We start from the raw sequence: 16,772 nt of genomic DNA on the forward strand, positions 1-16,772 counted from the left end.
TTCCCACTCGTAACTTACTTTGTACTTTGGTATTACTCTCTGCACCTATTTGGTTTTTATTACAAGCAGCATTTTAAGGGAAAAATATCATGAATGTGTCAGTGTTAGCTTTTGACAATACTTGCTATTCATCTGTATTCTGTTGGTGACATCATAAGTGGGTTTCAGAGAAAGGTCAATGCAGTATTTTCATAAAGGAAGTGGAAAGAAAAAAAAAGTCAATAGCATCGTAGTTCCTCATGTTAAATGGCACTTCACATGACTGGAAAATATACTTCCATTTACATGCAATTTACTTTTGCCGCTTCACAAAAACACCACCTAATAAAATATTTCAGACAGACGGGGCAAAAAAAATTCTTTGCTAACAAGTAATTTCTGCACGACAGAATTATAAGTCAGCATTATCAGCTTGGCTCATTTGTAAAGTAAGTGGGGTGTTTTTTAAATGGTAAGGCTCGTGTTTGATTTATTTGTATCACTCTTTATGCAAATAGTCTTGCAGAGTACATCGTGGTCCCAGTTTCCCTGACAGATCAGGATCTAAAGCAGTTCTCCAAAGAGTTCACTGACAATCGTATCCCTGTGAGTAATTCATTTCTATTATCTGCATTAAAACTGTATTATGGGCAATGTAGTTTAAGGTAACCATACACTTGATAAGAATTGGAAATGTGTATCACAGGCTATGTATATGTTATAAAATTTGACCACTGAATCTAATCCATACAGTAAACATTAGAATAGGCTCTATACCATAGACTTATTTTAAGACGTGTACTCATGTTAAGCTCTGATGGGCCACATCAAACAACGTGTTGGGCCGTATTCAGCAGACAATAAGTTTGACGTGTCAAAACACATTTAAACCTGACTTGCTACAGTGGTGAATGAATGTATACGTACATTTGGGCTTGGGACAACTGCAGAAAATATTTCTGTACAACTATTAGTGTTCCTGATAGAAATTTTTAGTTGCATTTTTAAAGTAAACCAACTCAGAAACTGTACATGTCTACACATTTGTGAACTGTGGATAATTTAGTTTTTTAATCTTGTTTGTTTTTCTCAGCTCTGGTGCTGGAATCACTCTAATGGCAGCGCTCTTGTTCGCATGGCCAGCTTATGCGATCCATTACAGCACAACAGGATAGAAAAAAGGTAGAGAAAACTTAATTGACCTAATTGTGTGAATATTTTCTAATTTTTTAATTTTAGATTGTTGGTGTGGGTAATTGTAACTCATAAATAAATAAATTATTATAGTTTTTTTTATAGATCTAGATCATTATTTGTATTATAGTTTTTTTATAGATCTAGATCATTATTTGATTTTGTTCATATGTTTGTTTTGTGCTGTGCTAGAGTCACCACTGCAATTCAAAAAAGCCACCCACAGCAAAATGAGATTTTAAAGATAGATCTGGACAAGAGTCTCCCTAATATCCAGGACATCCAGAGTGCCTTTTTAAAAGTCAGAAACATCTGTGTCATAGGTGAGCCACACTGGTAACAAGTGATAGCAGTGTCACAGCAGAGATATTTTAACTGAAAGTATTCCCTTTGTGTGCAGAACCTTTTGAGGAGTCTGAGGAGAGGTGGCTTTCATCCATCGAAAACTCACGATGGCTGGAATATGTCAGGTAAGTAATCAACAGCTACTTGATTGCAATTTCCAAGGTTTTAAGTTATTTATTTACTGTGTCAATATTTACTGTGTCAATATACGGTATGCAATATCATGTACAGTAATATGTGAACTTTAAATGTAAAATAATAATAATAAAAAATATATATATATGTATATATATATTTTAATTCTAAACAAATGTTGAGGACCAATTTGTAAAATTTAGAAATTGCCTCATCCTACAATTTTATGCTTGGCAGCAACAGATGTATCTGTTTAGTGACCATTTTCCTAGTTTCCCCCAAAAGCTTTGTCAAAATTTTGAATTGAATCTTACTGAACATTTGTATTCTGTCTTTGACTCCAGGGCTTTTTTGAAACAGTCTGCTGAGATCGTTTACTTTCTGGATGGAAGAAATTCTTCAGTCATTTTGCAAGGTTTGAAAAGACACTTACCTGTTGTTCTCAAATACATGTTTTGATGTATTTGAATGTATTTATTAATTTTAACTCCGGATGAGTATGGACTTATGGATAATTCTTATCAAAGGGTAAAAAAAGACTTGTGAGGCATCTTCATTTTTAATAATAAAATAGTAGCCCTTCTGTAATTTTAAGTGTTTCCATCAGAGAATTTCTCTTTAGAATTCTGTGGAGTGCAGTGGTGGCTTATGTCAGGAAGTCGCAGGTTCAAATCCACCAGCCAACAGGTTCCACCAAGGTGCACTGATCACCACCAGGTGCTCGGCTTAAGCTGCCCACTGCTCACTAAGGTGGAGGGTTAAAGGCAGAGGACAGATTTCATTGTGTGCAGTGGTGTGCTGTGTCACAATGACAATAAATCACTTTCACCTCACACCAGGTCACATGATCTGCTGCTGAAGTCTCCATAAAAGAAAAATCTGATGAGGCAAATTCAGAACCTTCAAAAGAGTTTTTAAGAAGTTTAGTTTCAAATTTGAGATTTTTTTTTGACCAAATAAATGGTAACATAGCTCAATGTTGGACAAAAAAGAAAAAAAAACCCAGTGAAGCTGTTGAAGATGCCTAACAGACATGATTATATGATTATATCTCTCTTAGATCTTTTTGACTTCCCTGCCGATCTGTAACATACATGAACAGTACTATTTATGTTAGTATTACAGGAGGTGTAAACACTTACTCTTGTTGCCCTTGCACAGAGGAAGAAGACAGAGACCTGAATTGTGTGGTGTCCTCGTTGGTGCAGCTCATGTTGGACCCTCACTACCGCAGCCGTAACGGGTTCCAGAGTTTGGTGCAGAAGGAGTGGGTGATGGCTGGCCATCGCTTCTTGGACAGATGCAACCACTTGAAGAAGAATGACAAGGAGGTATATAGTGAATTTAAATATGCTCAGTCGTAGAAGAAACATACTAGTTTACAACAGGACTTTGTTGCTTCATGTAATGGTTTCCTTCTCTTGTTTTTAAGTCCCCAGTGTTCATGCTGTTTCTGGACTGCGTGTGGCAGATGATAAACCAGTATCCAGCAGCATTTGAATTCACAGAGACTTATCTGACAGTGCTCAGTGACAGCATGTGGATTCCACTCTTCAGTACTTTCCTTTTCAATTCTTCCAAACAACGCTCACAGTGCTTAATGGTATGTGATGCATCATCTAATCTGGTGTTTAGTGGGAATATTATGTATTTGTACAAAAGCTGTTGTGTTCAACTCACACTTTGAACTTTAGATATTAAATGTGTTATTAAAGTGCAAAAGTCTTCTTGCATAGGGAGAGTAAAAACCTGAAACAAAAAAAAACTGAAGACAAATTACCTTAAAATTTAAACCAGCTCTACATGTGAAGTGTTCTTTCATTTTTTATCATTTCACATCACACTTCATGTCTTATAACTTTTGAATCTTGTCTGAGTTTTCTGTGAAAGACCAAAAATAAGTTTCTTATTATCTACAGGACTTTGCCAAGCAAAAGGCTATCCCTCCAGGAGAAGAGCAGGATTTCTATTTCCCTCCTGTTTGGGACTGGTCACAGCAGTTATCTGTCAAAGACCAGACTCTCTTCAATAACCCCATGTACGTGGGCAAAGGAGCTGCCTGTGTTCAGAATGGGGAAGTTAAATCCTTTACGCGCAAGGTACGTAACTTGCTTACAGGCAAAGTGACAACACATTATAATTGCATAATATAACATTCTTCTACAACAGCACTTTATTGTAGGGCATAAATGATTGGAACAGAGGAACAGGATATGAAGCTTTTTTTAGTTTTGAATGTATAATCACTGATGTTCGAAGTAAGCCACAAAGGTAGTTGATATTCTAAATGTCACTTTTCTTCCTCCAGCAGAAAAACTACAGCTCCACACTGCGAGGATCCAGTGCCTCCATACGTAATGGCCTAAGGAGTGGAGAGGAAACATTGACCCGAAAAGGCTCTTTGATATCAGAGCTGAAGCCAGATTTCTCTCTAATAAAAGTTGAAAGCCCTGCAGAGCGCTTCTTCAGGGACTGGTTCTCTCAGCCTACAGACCAGAAGGGCCTCTTGATTCCTTTGCTTCTGCCTTCTCATATGGCCCTTTGGAAGCTCTACTTTCTTCGTTGGGTCCCTGAGGCCTGCATACCCAAAGGAGGCACAATCACGGCCTACCATAAGATATGCCAACTGTTTGACGAAATTGAGAGCCTACAGAGTCAGCTCAGGCAATATAAAGGACCGAGTCCTGACAGCACACCGCTCCCCAGCCCAAAAAGACCGTCTTCACACCAAAGGAGGATGTATTTCAGGGCCAAATCACGGAATGACTCCTCGACATCTCCAGACTACCTTTCCTCTTCTTTTCCATTTACTCCAGTGGGAAATCTGTGCCGCCGCAGCATCCATGGGACTCCTATCAGCAAGTTTCTGAATGGGGCGAAAATCTGGCTTTCTACAGAGACTCTTGTTAATGATACTGTCTGAGGAGTGTTGGGTTTTCTTAGGTAGATGTCTTAGGCAATTTATTGGGCTTTATATTTACTCTTTCATAAAACCCAAAATGAAAATGAGAAATATATAAAAGTATAACTTAGACCAGTATTTAATCATTTTAAGCTAAACTAATGATTGATGAGGGTTCAGATTTACGAAAGGACATCTTTCCTTTGACCAGTGAGTTGTTACTGTGATAAATCTGCTGGCTGTGAAATCACCATCTAAATTTTTTTTTATGTGAGGTCACTTTTGACCCTCTAGACGACTACTGTGTCTTTACAGTGAGTTGGAACAGGAGTAAGAAGTAGGTCTGTTGAAAAGAAGAAAAGTGCACCTTTTTAATGAAAAGAAAGATGACGTATTTCCCTGAACACTGACTTCCTTGTACTGTCTTTGGTTGTGCTTACCAGGAACTGTTTATTCAAAAATTTGACTTGTTTTTCTGCTTTTTGTTTTTGTTTTAGAAAGAGGAGCCTTAAATAACACTGCTAACGACTGTTCTACTCCACGGCTTAAACAGAGAATCTGGTGGAATGTAATTGGGTGTATATTTTTTGCACACATTTTTGCTTCAAGTGCTTATATTGTTTTGGTTGCTCTAATTAACAGACTGTATGATTTCTGGGTCTAACTTTGTAGATGTACTTTATTTTTCAAACAGAAAAGGGGGCAGATATTTTACTATAGAGCTGTGAGGGCTTTAATCTGTGGCAGATATTTCTTGTTCTTAGCTAGAAGCCTTCTGGTAAGGCAATGCAGATGAAATTGAAAATTAAAGGGACAGAAAAGGCTTTGGGGCAAACCAGTACCTAGTCGTGTATAGAGTGAATCCAATTTTAGACACTGGCTCAGTGAAGCATAACATTAGCTGAGATAATTCAGTACAAGGATAAGAAGGTTAAGTCTTATACAGAGCTGTATATATAATTGTTCATAGATAGACATTATGTCATATAGAGAGCCTGAAAGTCCATTTTGAGATTTTCACCAGCTGCTGGACTAGGTACTGGTTTGGATGTACCTAAGTAATGTGGCTCAGTGGTTAAGACTTCTTCTAACAAAACGGTTAAAAAGCTAGCACTGTTTCATGTTTAAGTACCTTTACAACAAGTTTGTTTGTAATTATAAATAAAGCACCACTGGACAGATGATATATCTGTCTTCATGCTGCCATTCAGTAGCATTGAGAGATGCTTTAGTTTCAAGATGGACTAGTTTGTAGTGATATTCCTATTAACTAAAAACCTAATTTTTTCTATTTTGCAATAACTTTTTAGCTTATATTTTATAATGTGAGTGCATACCTGTTCTCGTAATTGCTAATTATTGCACATTTTACTCAAAATTCTTTGTTTAAAGGTGGTTTTAAATATGTTTGGCAAATATTATAAATACTGTATATGCTTGAACGTTTTTGATTAATATGTTTAATTAATGGTACTAAATAACTTTTATTTGGGATTTAGTATATATTTTACTGAGAGATATTTATATGCTTTATATTTCCACTAATTAATTCACATTTATTGCTGCTGTAGTTGGATGATGACTGTTTCCACCCAGTCTGACAAAGACTAACAGCAGTTGTATTCATAGAGATATGCAAATGTCTAAGAGAAAACCAGTTGCTACTGTACACCCCTGTGCCTTTTTGGGAATATGTAACATTTTTGTAATTTTATGCTGAACTAGTTGGCTTATATTAACATTCCAAAAATGTTGGGGGTTTTTTTTCTTTAAAAATTGTATTTGATTTTAGAGGTACTGCACTGAAGCATTTTTTTCTAACTAAAGCAGGCTGGCATGTGTACCGTTAACTAATCAATACAATTTATTTTTCAAGTTCACTTGCATTCTAGTTGTAATTTCACATATACAGTATCTCTGTCATATATCCATAACGGTGTTTAAAGGGGTGCAGCTCCCTCTACTGAGTACTTATACAATTGTATGCAAAGAAGAAGTATCATGAGGCTCACATACTTGATGTCTACGTCCAGTTATTGTATGGCGATTGAAAATGACACTGACGTCATCGATGAAGTGTGTTGGTGTTGAAGTTACATTACATTTAGCAGACGCTTTAATCCAAAGTGACTTACAGTTTGAGGAACAATCAAGCTACAGTAAACATAGCAGGTCAGCGAGCAAGAAGAAGAAGGTGAATGATAGGTGCAAACAAAAGATCCAGCATTTAGAAACACTAGAAAAATCCTATTTCCATTTGATATTTTCTTTCATCTATATTATGGCCAATTTACACAGTCCAGACCTTGTGGTAGGTACAGACCTTGAGGAAGCTATATACACTTGAAACGAGCAGAACATAGACACTTGACACCCGCAGTTTGTCAGTGGAAAAAGTTTGTCCAGTTTATATAAACTTCTGATGAAACCAATGAGCAGAATGACAAAACGAGCCTGCCTGCCAGTATTTGCTACATTTGTCACTGGTTTAGTAGAGAGCTTTTTTATTTGTTTATCTGTTAGAGACATGTTCTGTGGGTTTTTGCATTTGGGGAAGTTTAGTTTGACATTTCCATTATATTCCGTTGTGTTAGTGTTGGGTCGGGTATTAAATCTTGTTTAAAAAAAAAAAAAAAAAAAGAACAGGAAATTGAATAGCCCAGTGACGTCATAGGTGAGCGCCTCTGCTGGCCTTCGAAATGGGCTCGACTGCCTTGCCTTGATTTCTTCAATTTTCAACCCTGGATATCTGCTTTTTATATAAACGTCTATATGAGCAACCGTCTGTCCGCAATGACATTTGGAGGTATGTAGATACGGAAAGACGGGAGGAAAAAACTGGCATCCTGCGCAGTTCCATTTTCGTTGTATGCAGATGTGAGGCCACTTCAGGTAGCTTAGCTACAGCTGTGTTAGCCCAGGAGCTAACCACTGTCAGTCTGCCACAGTGGTAAAAAATAGTCAATATTTACTGGCTTCAGATAAAAGGAGGTGGTGATTAAACTTGTAGTCTGTGTCTGTGGTTAGTGTGTTAAATGACACTGTGTCGCACTCGTTAATGAATACATAAACAAGGCTTTAAGTAAGTGGCTAACTTTAGCCTTCACAGCCTGTAAGCTTACGGCAAATGCAGTTTCTCTTTAGTGTTGTGTAAGAGAAGCGATCAGTACATACCATATTTAGTTATCGTTAATAAATAATGGTAATGTGAATATATATATATATATATATATATAATGCGTTAACTGTTTTTTTTTCCAATTTGTTTTTAGAGAAACCTGCTGCAGCTTCATTTCCAAACCTCAGTGAATATTGTAATGAAATCAACCCCTGTTGAAATAGAAACTTTGCACTTTAAGTATAACAATGCGATAATGCTGTTTGTTATTGACATTTGGCGATGTAGGTTGTTACCCAATATAGAGGTTGAAGTTTGTTTCCTTTATTTATTTATGAGCATATTCCTTTTTTGTCACCCTTTAAACAATTACACCCTTAAAAATACAATTCTTTGGGCTAAACATTTGGGTGGCCACATATCCGGTGCATCCCAAACAAATACCTAATTTGGCTATACAGTATGCATGAAAACACAAACTTAAAACAAATACATTTTACTTAATGAACTATAAGAATTCATTTAAATCAATGCAACTTTAATTGCTTAGCAATTAATGTCCCAAACGTTTTTGCAGCTTTTTTGCAGCTTTTATTCAATATAGATACAACTTGTTTAGCTTCTTAAACTATATCTTTTCACCCAAGAGCTAGATTAAACCTTCCAGATTTTGATTTTGATCATTACAATGATCTCTAAAGAGTTTGATGTGAGTGTCAGTATTAAAATAGAGGAAACAATCTGCAAAGAATCTTGAACATAATAACAGATCATTAAATAGGTTGTTTTTTTTGTAAGAATTTTTTAGATTTCATTAAAAAAATGTAATTAATGTTTTGCATTTTAATAGGTATTTCTGCACATTTTTGTAAGGCTCTATTTCTTTGTTTTATTTTTAGGTGAATTTGCAAACAACCTGAACCAGGTAATTTTAGAACTGGTTTGTGTGCAGGCCGATTGGCTTGCAAGCATCAGTTCCTGTGCTGTACAGTAAAAATACAATCCTAGCCAGAAGATTGCAATGAAACCTGCTCAGGAGCGCAACCAGGAGTGCCTACCTCCTAAGAAGAGGGACCTCCCACTTGCCAGCAGTGGTGGAGCTGGAGGCTGTGGAGGAGGTGGTGCTACAAATGGAAGTGGTGGTGGTACTAGTGGTGGTGGTGCTGGTGTTGAAGAAGATGGAGTAGTTTCGATCCAGAACTCAGCAACAAACATTGAAACTCAGGGAGGCAATCCATCTGGAGAGTGGCTACGGGCCCAGCCAGGGCTTCATTATGGAATGGAAAATTCTGATGGTGTACCAGCGGTGCCAGTGGACCAGTATAGTATGTTCTACAAAGTGGCTATTCCTGCGACCTATTCACAAACCAGTCTTCACCCAGTGTTAAGCCACATCTCTCCAGCCTACACTGTTCATTCTCCTCTTCTACAGCACCCAGGCCTTCCCTACCCTCCTCTTGGTTATGCACAGATCCCACATTCATCCCTACAGTTTGTTAGTTCTCCTTATGCAGCAGTACCTTATGCTTTAACTCCTGGTTTTGTCCCAGGTTCACTGATCTCCCCATCAGGCACTATCCCTCAACCCCATCTTGTTCCTTATCCATCTGTTATACAGGAAGGTGTTGTTACCCCACCACCCCAGGCTCAAGTAGCCTCTCATACCTTTGCCAAAGTGGCAGCAACTAGTGGTGTCCCGGTGGTGCTGCCATCAGAGCAAGCAGCTGAGCAGCACATTAGTTCTGTGGGAATTCTTCCTGCATCCGAACTCAGCTCCCGGGGAATGTCCCTCTACTACCATCCTCAGGGAGCTAGGGCTTCAACTAGAGATCCCCACATTACTCAGCCAGAAAATGAACAAGAAATAAACGGAAGGGATAAAGAGCAGCGTCTGAGAGAAGCCACACCAGACTCAATATACACCGCAAGAATTGCACGAAGGCCTCAGGCAGCCCAGGAACACAGCCAAGATAGAAGCCAGCAGAACCAAATGCTTGAAGAGAGGAACTCACCTGGCCAACGCAGCACTCCAGACAGTGACCTCGAAGTAAGATGCAAGCATGAACGTCTTAAAATACTTTTGTATAGCTAGTACAGCTGACTTTAACTTCTGTGATCTGTCCTACACCTGGGGTAAAAAACGAAGTTTTCAGATCCAGTTATAAATTCACAAGATAGGTGACAGAATATAGGCACAAACACCAAAGGTGAGGAAATGGGGGTGTGTGAAGCTAGATGAGACAATGTTGCAGGCCCTTTAAATCAGTCATCATCACTCGTAAGATGTCAAATGACTTACATTTGATTTAAATACATTACATTTGTTGTTTTGTTCATGTAATAACTTCCTTTATAATCTTCAGAAAAAGGGTTCATATATGTTTACATCTGTATTTTGTCAAACAAATTTTTCCGTAACTCTTTGAATTGACTTTTAGGTCCAGCAAGTGGTGGGGCGTTTGGTTTCCTCTGGCCAAGGTGGTAGTGGACTGCGAAAAGAAGTTTCCTTTGCTCCTTTGAACCTCTCTCAGGATACCCAGCGAGCAAGAGCTGTCCAGGGAGAAAGTGGCTCAAGTCAAACTGCATTCTCTGTACAGCATACCAATTATAGCGACCCCAGAGTGTCTGGGCTGCAGCAGCAAACAGGACAACACGCAGTTGTTCTTGCCAATGGCCAACCAGTTATCATTCCTTTGGAATATCATCCACAGCATCAGCCTCAAACACAGCAGCAACACTACTCTGAAACTGCTAATGATGCCTCTACCAGCCATGCCTCAACCAACATGGCCCCAATTAATCAAAGCTTTAAAGTTTCTGATTCTTCAGCCAGAGTATGCCAGATTGAAAGGGTTGAGCAGCCTACAACTCAACAGCAGCTTACCCAGCATCCTCCTGTCCAGACTACAGCAGAGGTGACTCAAGTTTTGGCTTCAAGCCTCACTCCTGCCCCAACTTCCTCCTGTAATCCCTCACACTTTATGAAAGGGGCTATCATTCAGCTGGCGACTGGAGAACTGAAGCGTGTGGAGGATCTCCAGACTCAAGACTTTGTGCGGAGCGCTGAGGTGAGTGGAGGTCTTAAGATTGACTCCAGTATGGTGGTAGACATCCGTGCCAGCCAGCAGAGACCGGGACTTGTGTCACTTCACTTTACTGTGGGTGAGCAGCAGAGCAAGGTGACCATCGATGTGCCCCCAGAGCACCCCTTTTTTGTTTTTGGTCAGGGCTGGTCATCCTGCAGCCCCCAGCGAACGGCCCAGCTGTATGGCTTAACTTGTCATAATCTGCAAGTGGGAGATGTATGTGTGTCCATCACCCTGCAGCAGCAGCAGCAGCAGCAACAGCAGCAGCAGCTACAGTCATTCACACAGTCACAGTCACAGCCACAGTACAGTCATTCACAGCAACAACCACAGCAGAATCTGACCAGAACTCTGAGCAAATCCAATCCAACACCAGGATCTGGACACCAGCTTATGGGGCCGCCTGCCCCTCACCAATCACGGCCTCAGTCTTATTTTAAGTTAGACCGTGTCCACAGAGAGAGACAGAGAGATGAAGAAAAAGAGCTGGCTGATATAGATGAAGGCAAAGATGTGAGTGCTGTTGGCCACTCCGAGTCCCCCATCAGACCAAGTAGGACATCAGCCGAGCATCCAAGGAGCCACAGCAGCTATCACTTACACACAGACGGCACGGCTTTTTTAATGCATCAAGGGCCCGGTGCTTCTCAGAGGCGCTGGTCCTCACCTGGCCTCCAAAGATTCAGTGTGAAGGGAGATGAGGGGTCACGCCCCCATGTAAGCACCTCCGCTCACATTAGGCCCTCGTTCATTCCCCAGGAGGTCAAACTGTCCATTGAGGGACGTTCTAATGCAGGAAAGTAGCATCACGTTTGGTAGCAACTCTACAAGAGACTGCCAACATTTTGAGTCTGACAAAGAGAAAAGAGGAAAAACGTGTGAATGTAGCCTCAGAATGTGAGATTTTGCACAGCTAAAATAAAAAAACAAACAAAAAAAAAAAACAAAAAAAGCCCTAAGATCTTTCTCTATCTGGTGAGAGGTTCTGGTGTGGTTTGTTTGTCACTCAGCCAAAGGATTTAAGCCAGTGCTCTCCCAGCCAGCTGAGGTCTGACAGGGACACGGAAAGTCGGGTAGAAACCATGTAGCTAATGAAATGTCTCAATACACACTGCATTTCTGACCTCTGCCTCTTTTGTCACCACTTCCTCATCATCAAGCTTGGAGGTTACTGTTGTGTTAAAAATACACTTCCTTTGTTGACCAAACTTGTCTTTTTGAAAGACCATAAACAAAGAATGTTTGTAGCACAGCAAAGCTACAGACTCAGCAGAGACCACAACCAGTGGTTCTGTGTGTTCCATTTCTAGATTTTCCCCTATAAGTGTGTACTCCCTTATAAAGAGTTACGTTGCTGACATCATTCACTCTTGTGTTGATGCTGGCACAGTGTTTGTTACATTGTGCTTCTTGGACAGGAGTGTAAGGTCTGTGCTGTCAGCAGAGACACTGTCTCCTTTTCTGTCCTCTCTGAAGGTCAAACTGCAAAAAAAATTCTCTCAGGCCAATTGTGCCACTTTCTGCTGGTTATACAATCACAGCATCAGTCATCAATCAGTGATTAACATTCAGCAGGCAGTTGCTATTATTGAGTGTGGGCTGCACAATCCCCCTGTTCTTTGTTCTGAATTGTGCTCTGTTAGCTGACGTAGGTTGAACTAGAACACTTCCCTTTTTGGCCCATTTTCTTAGTGAAGTTGGGAAGACTTCAATATATACAGTATCTTCAAAGGGATTCTCCATCAACTTGTGTTGTAGAATTATTCCCGTTTCCCCTGTTTGACTGTCTCTCTTCTAAATTTCTTGACCATCATGATAAATCTGAATTCCATGATTAATGGAAACAGCCTCTGACACCAAAGCTTCTGGGACTGCACCAGAGAAACTGAGTGCAGCCAACTTTACCCTACAGCCCCGGAGAAGTCAAATGTCTCAGGCAGTCAAATGTTCTGTGTGACTGGGGTTTTGTCACGTCATGTTTATAATGCTTCGCACCAAATGAAAGCAGTCATCGTTCTATATTTACTGCTCTAATCTGTTGGTATTAAGGTTTTTGTTCCGATTTTTAGTCCAGGTTCTGAAAGTGATGCACTATTGATTTTAACTGGATCTTGGGAGGCTCTACAACAACAACAACAAAAAATCCTGTTGAGAAAACCACTCTAAATTTCTTCATTCTCTCTAGTTGTCCTTTAAATTTGTGGATTAGGTCATCTGCACCTGAGAATAAGATTAACACTTTTGGAATAGTTGTGATCATTGTCACATTTACTTTTTTGTTTTTGGTGAAACATGTACAGTCATATCATATATAGGCGATGGATCTTAACAATTATCTTTGCACAGAGGATTTATTTCACTGACCATTTATAGCATTTCCAGAATTTTAGGTGTGTGTTTTAATAAAGGGATTGTGTTTTTAGTGTTTACAAATCAGCCAGAGAAATGCTGCAGTTTTCTCCTTTATGTCCTATGCTCGTCACCCCAGGAATACTCAAAAGGGTGAATTTGAAAATAAGTGCAATTAGACCACTCATTAAATCATTTAAAGGTTTATAATCAGACAGCATTCCACATTCAGACATTCCATGGTAAATAATGAAGTACAACTTCATTGCTCTGTCTGTTTTAGTCTGCTTGTTTTTGTTTTCAGTTTGTTAGATATTTGACAACAAGTCATTGGTTCATTCATGTCAGGCACTGTCATGTAACTCATCATATATTTTTATGTCCACTTTGCCCTTAACCTTTAATGGTATTGCAGCACCAGAGCAGACAACCTGACAGACTCTTGTGTCATTAATATGACAGTTTCAGTAGACGGTTCACATTTTTCCATTTCTCTTCAAAATGTTTCTGAAATTGTCAACAAGACGTCACTGATCGTCAACATTCTTGCTGTTCTTAAAGATCCTTCGTTTTTGAAGTAAAGGATTATGTGACAAAACAAAGTACTGTACCTAAGTACTCAAGTACTTGTTCAGTAAAGCACTTCAAGTTAAGCACTTTTTTTCTATTTTAAAAAAGATGTAATTCTAAAATCTTTTAGGGCCCAATCACAATACCTGCGCAGGTCTTAAATATCCCACAACGTCTTAGTACACATTTTTATGTTTTGTGCCTAAGTGAAAAGTATTACAAGGGAAGTCATAATTACTCAATTATGAAATGTTTGCTTTATTTACTAAGCTAACAGCAATGTTTTTAGGTCCTAGAGAGAGAAAAGAAATGCGGATATTTTTGTGGTTTAGTGTTTTTAGGATTAGGCTTCATCTGCAGATAAAATTTGTAAAAGAGATTCCTTCATTTATATCCCTTGAACTGTTATCAAATTTAAAGGGAATCAAAGATCAGCAACACATAGATGTTTCTTGTATTTATAGTCACATTGTTTCCCATGTAGGCAGAAAGGAGAAATGTGAACCTGTTCATTATAATAGAAACAAGTAAGAACATTTGTTCCAGCAGAGACCCTGTTGTTCTGTCAGTCCTTGCAAAATTGATGGTGAGATGTTAGCATGTTGAAAATATAATGACTAATGCAATGCAACATCGAGCAGTTCCTCATAAAACATCACTTTCTGTGTATGGCTATAGTCGGTTTGAATTGAATCTGAGGGTTAATCCAAGCAGTCACATACCTGTGTTGCCGTACTAGTGTAGTCTCTGTCTGACTCCGGGTGTCTTTCCTGATGGATGGCTGTGATTATCTGGAAGCAACAAAGGTCTGTTACTGCCTGTACTAACACTAGATTCTATTGTTGTCTGACAGTCACTATGGTTAACATGCACTGTGGCGTCTTGTTAAGTTCTTCCTCGTGTAACAGAACTGTTATAATATTTCTACACCAATAATGGGTCCAACACCCCACCTTATTGTTCAGACTGTGTCCTCAAATGACAGACACAGTTGGAGATTTTGGTCTGTGTTCAACCAAACACTGACCTTTTTACCATACTGACAGCACTGACAGTAGCATGTTTAAAGGGCGAGATTTGTTATTGAAAATATAAAGGTAAATAAACAGAAGGCATCTTATCAATAGAACCTGACACAATGTAAGCAATATATAAAATATCTGAGAACACTTCGTAGTAGTAGCGGCATTTCTATGCATTGGGTCTTAGGGACAGCTCTGTGGGACTGAAAAGCGTGCTGCCAGATGCAGTCTTTTCTGCTACTCAAGTTTGTTGATAAAAGCCTTTTCTAGAAATACCATAACTCATATTAGGTTCCTGGCTAATTTGGTCCTTAATAACATTATCGCACACTGAAATATCATTGTCTTCTCAGAGGTTTGTGTTTAATTTGTCAACGTTCATTCCATGTCAACAACCAACTGTTAGGTCAAATGTTTTTAATCGTGCACACAGTGCCTCCTGTGACTTTACCTCCTGTTACCTCATACTGAAAGACCATCCTGTGCAAAAACATTAGGCAACATTCACCAAGATGTCCACTGAATCATATTTATATCTCTGAGAGTCTTTGCTGAAGACCAGTTGCACTAAATTTCCCTCATTCAAAGTGTTTTTAAATTCAGAATTCAGCAAATGTAAAACATTTAAAGCAAATGTCAAGCACACAAGTCCTAGAAAATCACAGCCCGAGTAATTTTGTAGATATTTTTGTATAGATGGTTTTAATGATGCCTTACATTCTGCTGTGTACAATGTGTGAACTGAAATCCTTATTAATGCCTTGTCAGACTTGACACTTTTGAAATGAATCAAAGAGTAACAAAATAATTCTTTTGGCTGTGGATAGTTAAACCATGTACTATGTTTTATTTCTATTTTGTTTTCTCTGAGTTTCAACAGTTGTTTTCCTTTCGTGTCTGGATGTTAAGTAAACGGTTGGCTTGTCTCTGCAGTTTTACAAGATGATGCAAGAGCAGTCTAGGTCAGTCTTCTACATCACAGACAGACAGACTCACACACACCAGTTATTTGTTTTTCTTGTTGCACACAATATCTAGTTTCTTTGATTCTTAATATTAATGGATTGTGTCTGGTGTTGTGTTTTGTCCTCTAGTCACTGAAGGTGGATTTGTTTGATTAAGGCAGACAGCGTTAATCTGTGATGCAGCTGTGAGATGTTGGAAATCGTCAAATTGTAATGTTTTATGACATAAGGAGAGGAGGAATTCACACCCGCGTGTGTGATCTGCTTTCTGCTTGATCCAGTATTGAACTTAACGAAATTGAAGTAAGGGACAGTTTTGGTGGTGGTGACGTGGGTTAGAAGAGTTTAAAGTCTGTACTTTTAAAATTGACGTACTTCTTTGGCACAAGGTGATCCTGCTTTCTATGTGATGTGTAACTATGGTAAAACAAATCAAAAACAGCAATGTTTCTTTTAAATGCCTAAATATATGCAATGATGTTTGTGTAACTTTCAATCCTCAAGTATAATCCAGGTCGTATAAACTTTGTATAGTAAGTTTTACTATTGTATGGCTGTACCAATATGTATTGATCTGTATCAGAAGCCTTAGAGTTGTTGACCCAAAGTGCTCCCTTAGGAAACCCTACACCTACCTGACTTTAACAAAAGCATTAATATCTCTATTTTGTTGCATTTCTTTTTCTTTTTTTTCCTTTTTACCCTTTCTAAATAAAATAGATTTGTACTGTATATTTGTACCTCTGAACTACATGAGCGTTTTTTTTTTTTCTTTTTGCTGTTTTAAGTCTATGTAAGGACACAAAGATATTGTATTTTTATTGTTATAGCTAACTTGGAGACATTGCATATATCATGTTTGTTAAGTCACCACAATATAATATATACATATATACAAATATAAATATAAACCATACGTAAACTTGTGTGCTGTGCTCTTTATTTAAATAGAATGGATTTGATAATGTAAGAGAACCAAAAGGCCAACTGTATTTCCTGTTATTTTTTTAAGTATATAATATACGTATATATATATCATATATATGATATGTGATTATATATGTTTATATATATTATATTATAATTACATAAATAATTATCACACTA

General features: G+C 38.5%; 2 protein-coding genes across 3 annotated transcripts in view; both read left to right on the plus strand.

Moving 5' to 3' along the window:
* The window catches only part of mtmr10 (myotubularin related protein 10), a 13,986-nt gene extending 7,551 nt beyond the window's left edge, over positions 1–6,435 (plus strand). Inside the window, exons 8-16 of one of the 2 annotated variants that reach the window (XM_008310044.3) lie at positions 498–585; positions 1,073–1,161; positions 1,366–1,496; positions 1,574–1,643; positions 1,998–2,068; positions 2,815–2,984; positions 3,086–3,256; positions 3,573–3,752; positions 3,962–6,435. In XM_008310044.3, the coding sequence (XP_008308266.1) occupies positions 498–585; positions 1,073–1,161; positions 1,366–1,496; positions 1,574–1,643; positions 1,998–2,068; positions 2,815–2,984; positions 3,086–3,256; positions 3,573–3,752; positions 3,962–4,576 (1,585 nt within the window). In that variant the 3' untranslated portion in view covers positions 4,577–6,435. The remainder of the gene's footprint in view (positions 1–497; positions 586–1,072; positions 1,162–1,365; positions 1,497–1,573; positions 1,644–1,997; positions 2,069–2,814; positions 2,985–3,085; positions 3,257–3,572; positions 3,753–3,961) is intronic. The other variant, XM_008310045.3, reaches the window with a different exon arrangement.
* A 783-nt stretch (positions 6,436–7,218) lies between these two features.
* atxn1l (ataxin 1-like) lies at positions 7,219–15,175 on the plus strand. The gene is made up of 3 exons (XM_008310046.3): positions 7,219–7,361; positions 8,573–9,720; positions 10,112–15,175. The coding sequence occupies exons 2-3, from the start codon at positions 8,695–8,697 to the stop codon at positions 11,561–11,563; spliced, it is 2,478 nt and encodes an 825-aa protein (XP_008308268.1). The 5' UTR covers positions 7,219–7,361; positions 8,573–8,694; the 3' UTR covers positions 11,564–15,175.
* The last annotated feature ends 1,597 nt before the right edge of the window (positions 15,176–16,772 follow it).

This window comes from Cynoglossus semilaevis, chromosome 5 (assembly GCF_000523025.1).
Source record: "Cynoglossus semilaevis isolate Cse_v1.0 chromosome 5, Cse_v1.0, whole genome shotgun sequence".
In the NCBI taxonomy this organism is placed as follows: domain Eukaryota; kingdom Metazoa; phylum Chordata; class Actinopteri; order Pleuronectiformes; family Cynoglossidae; genus Cynoglossus; species Cynoglossus semilaevis.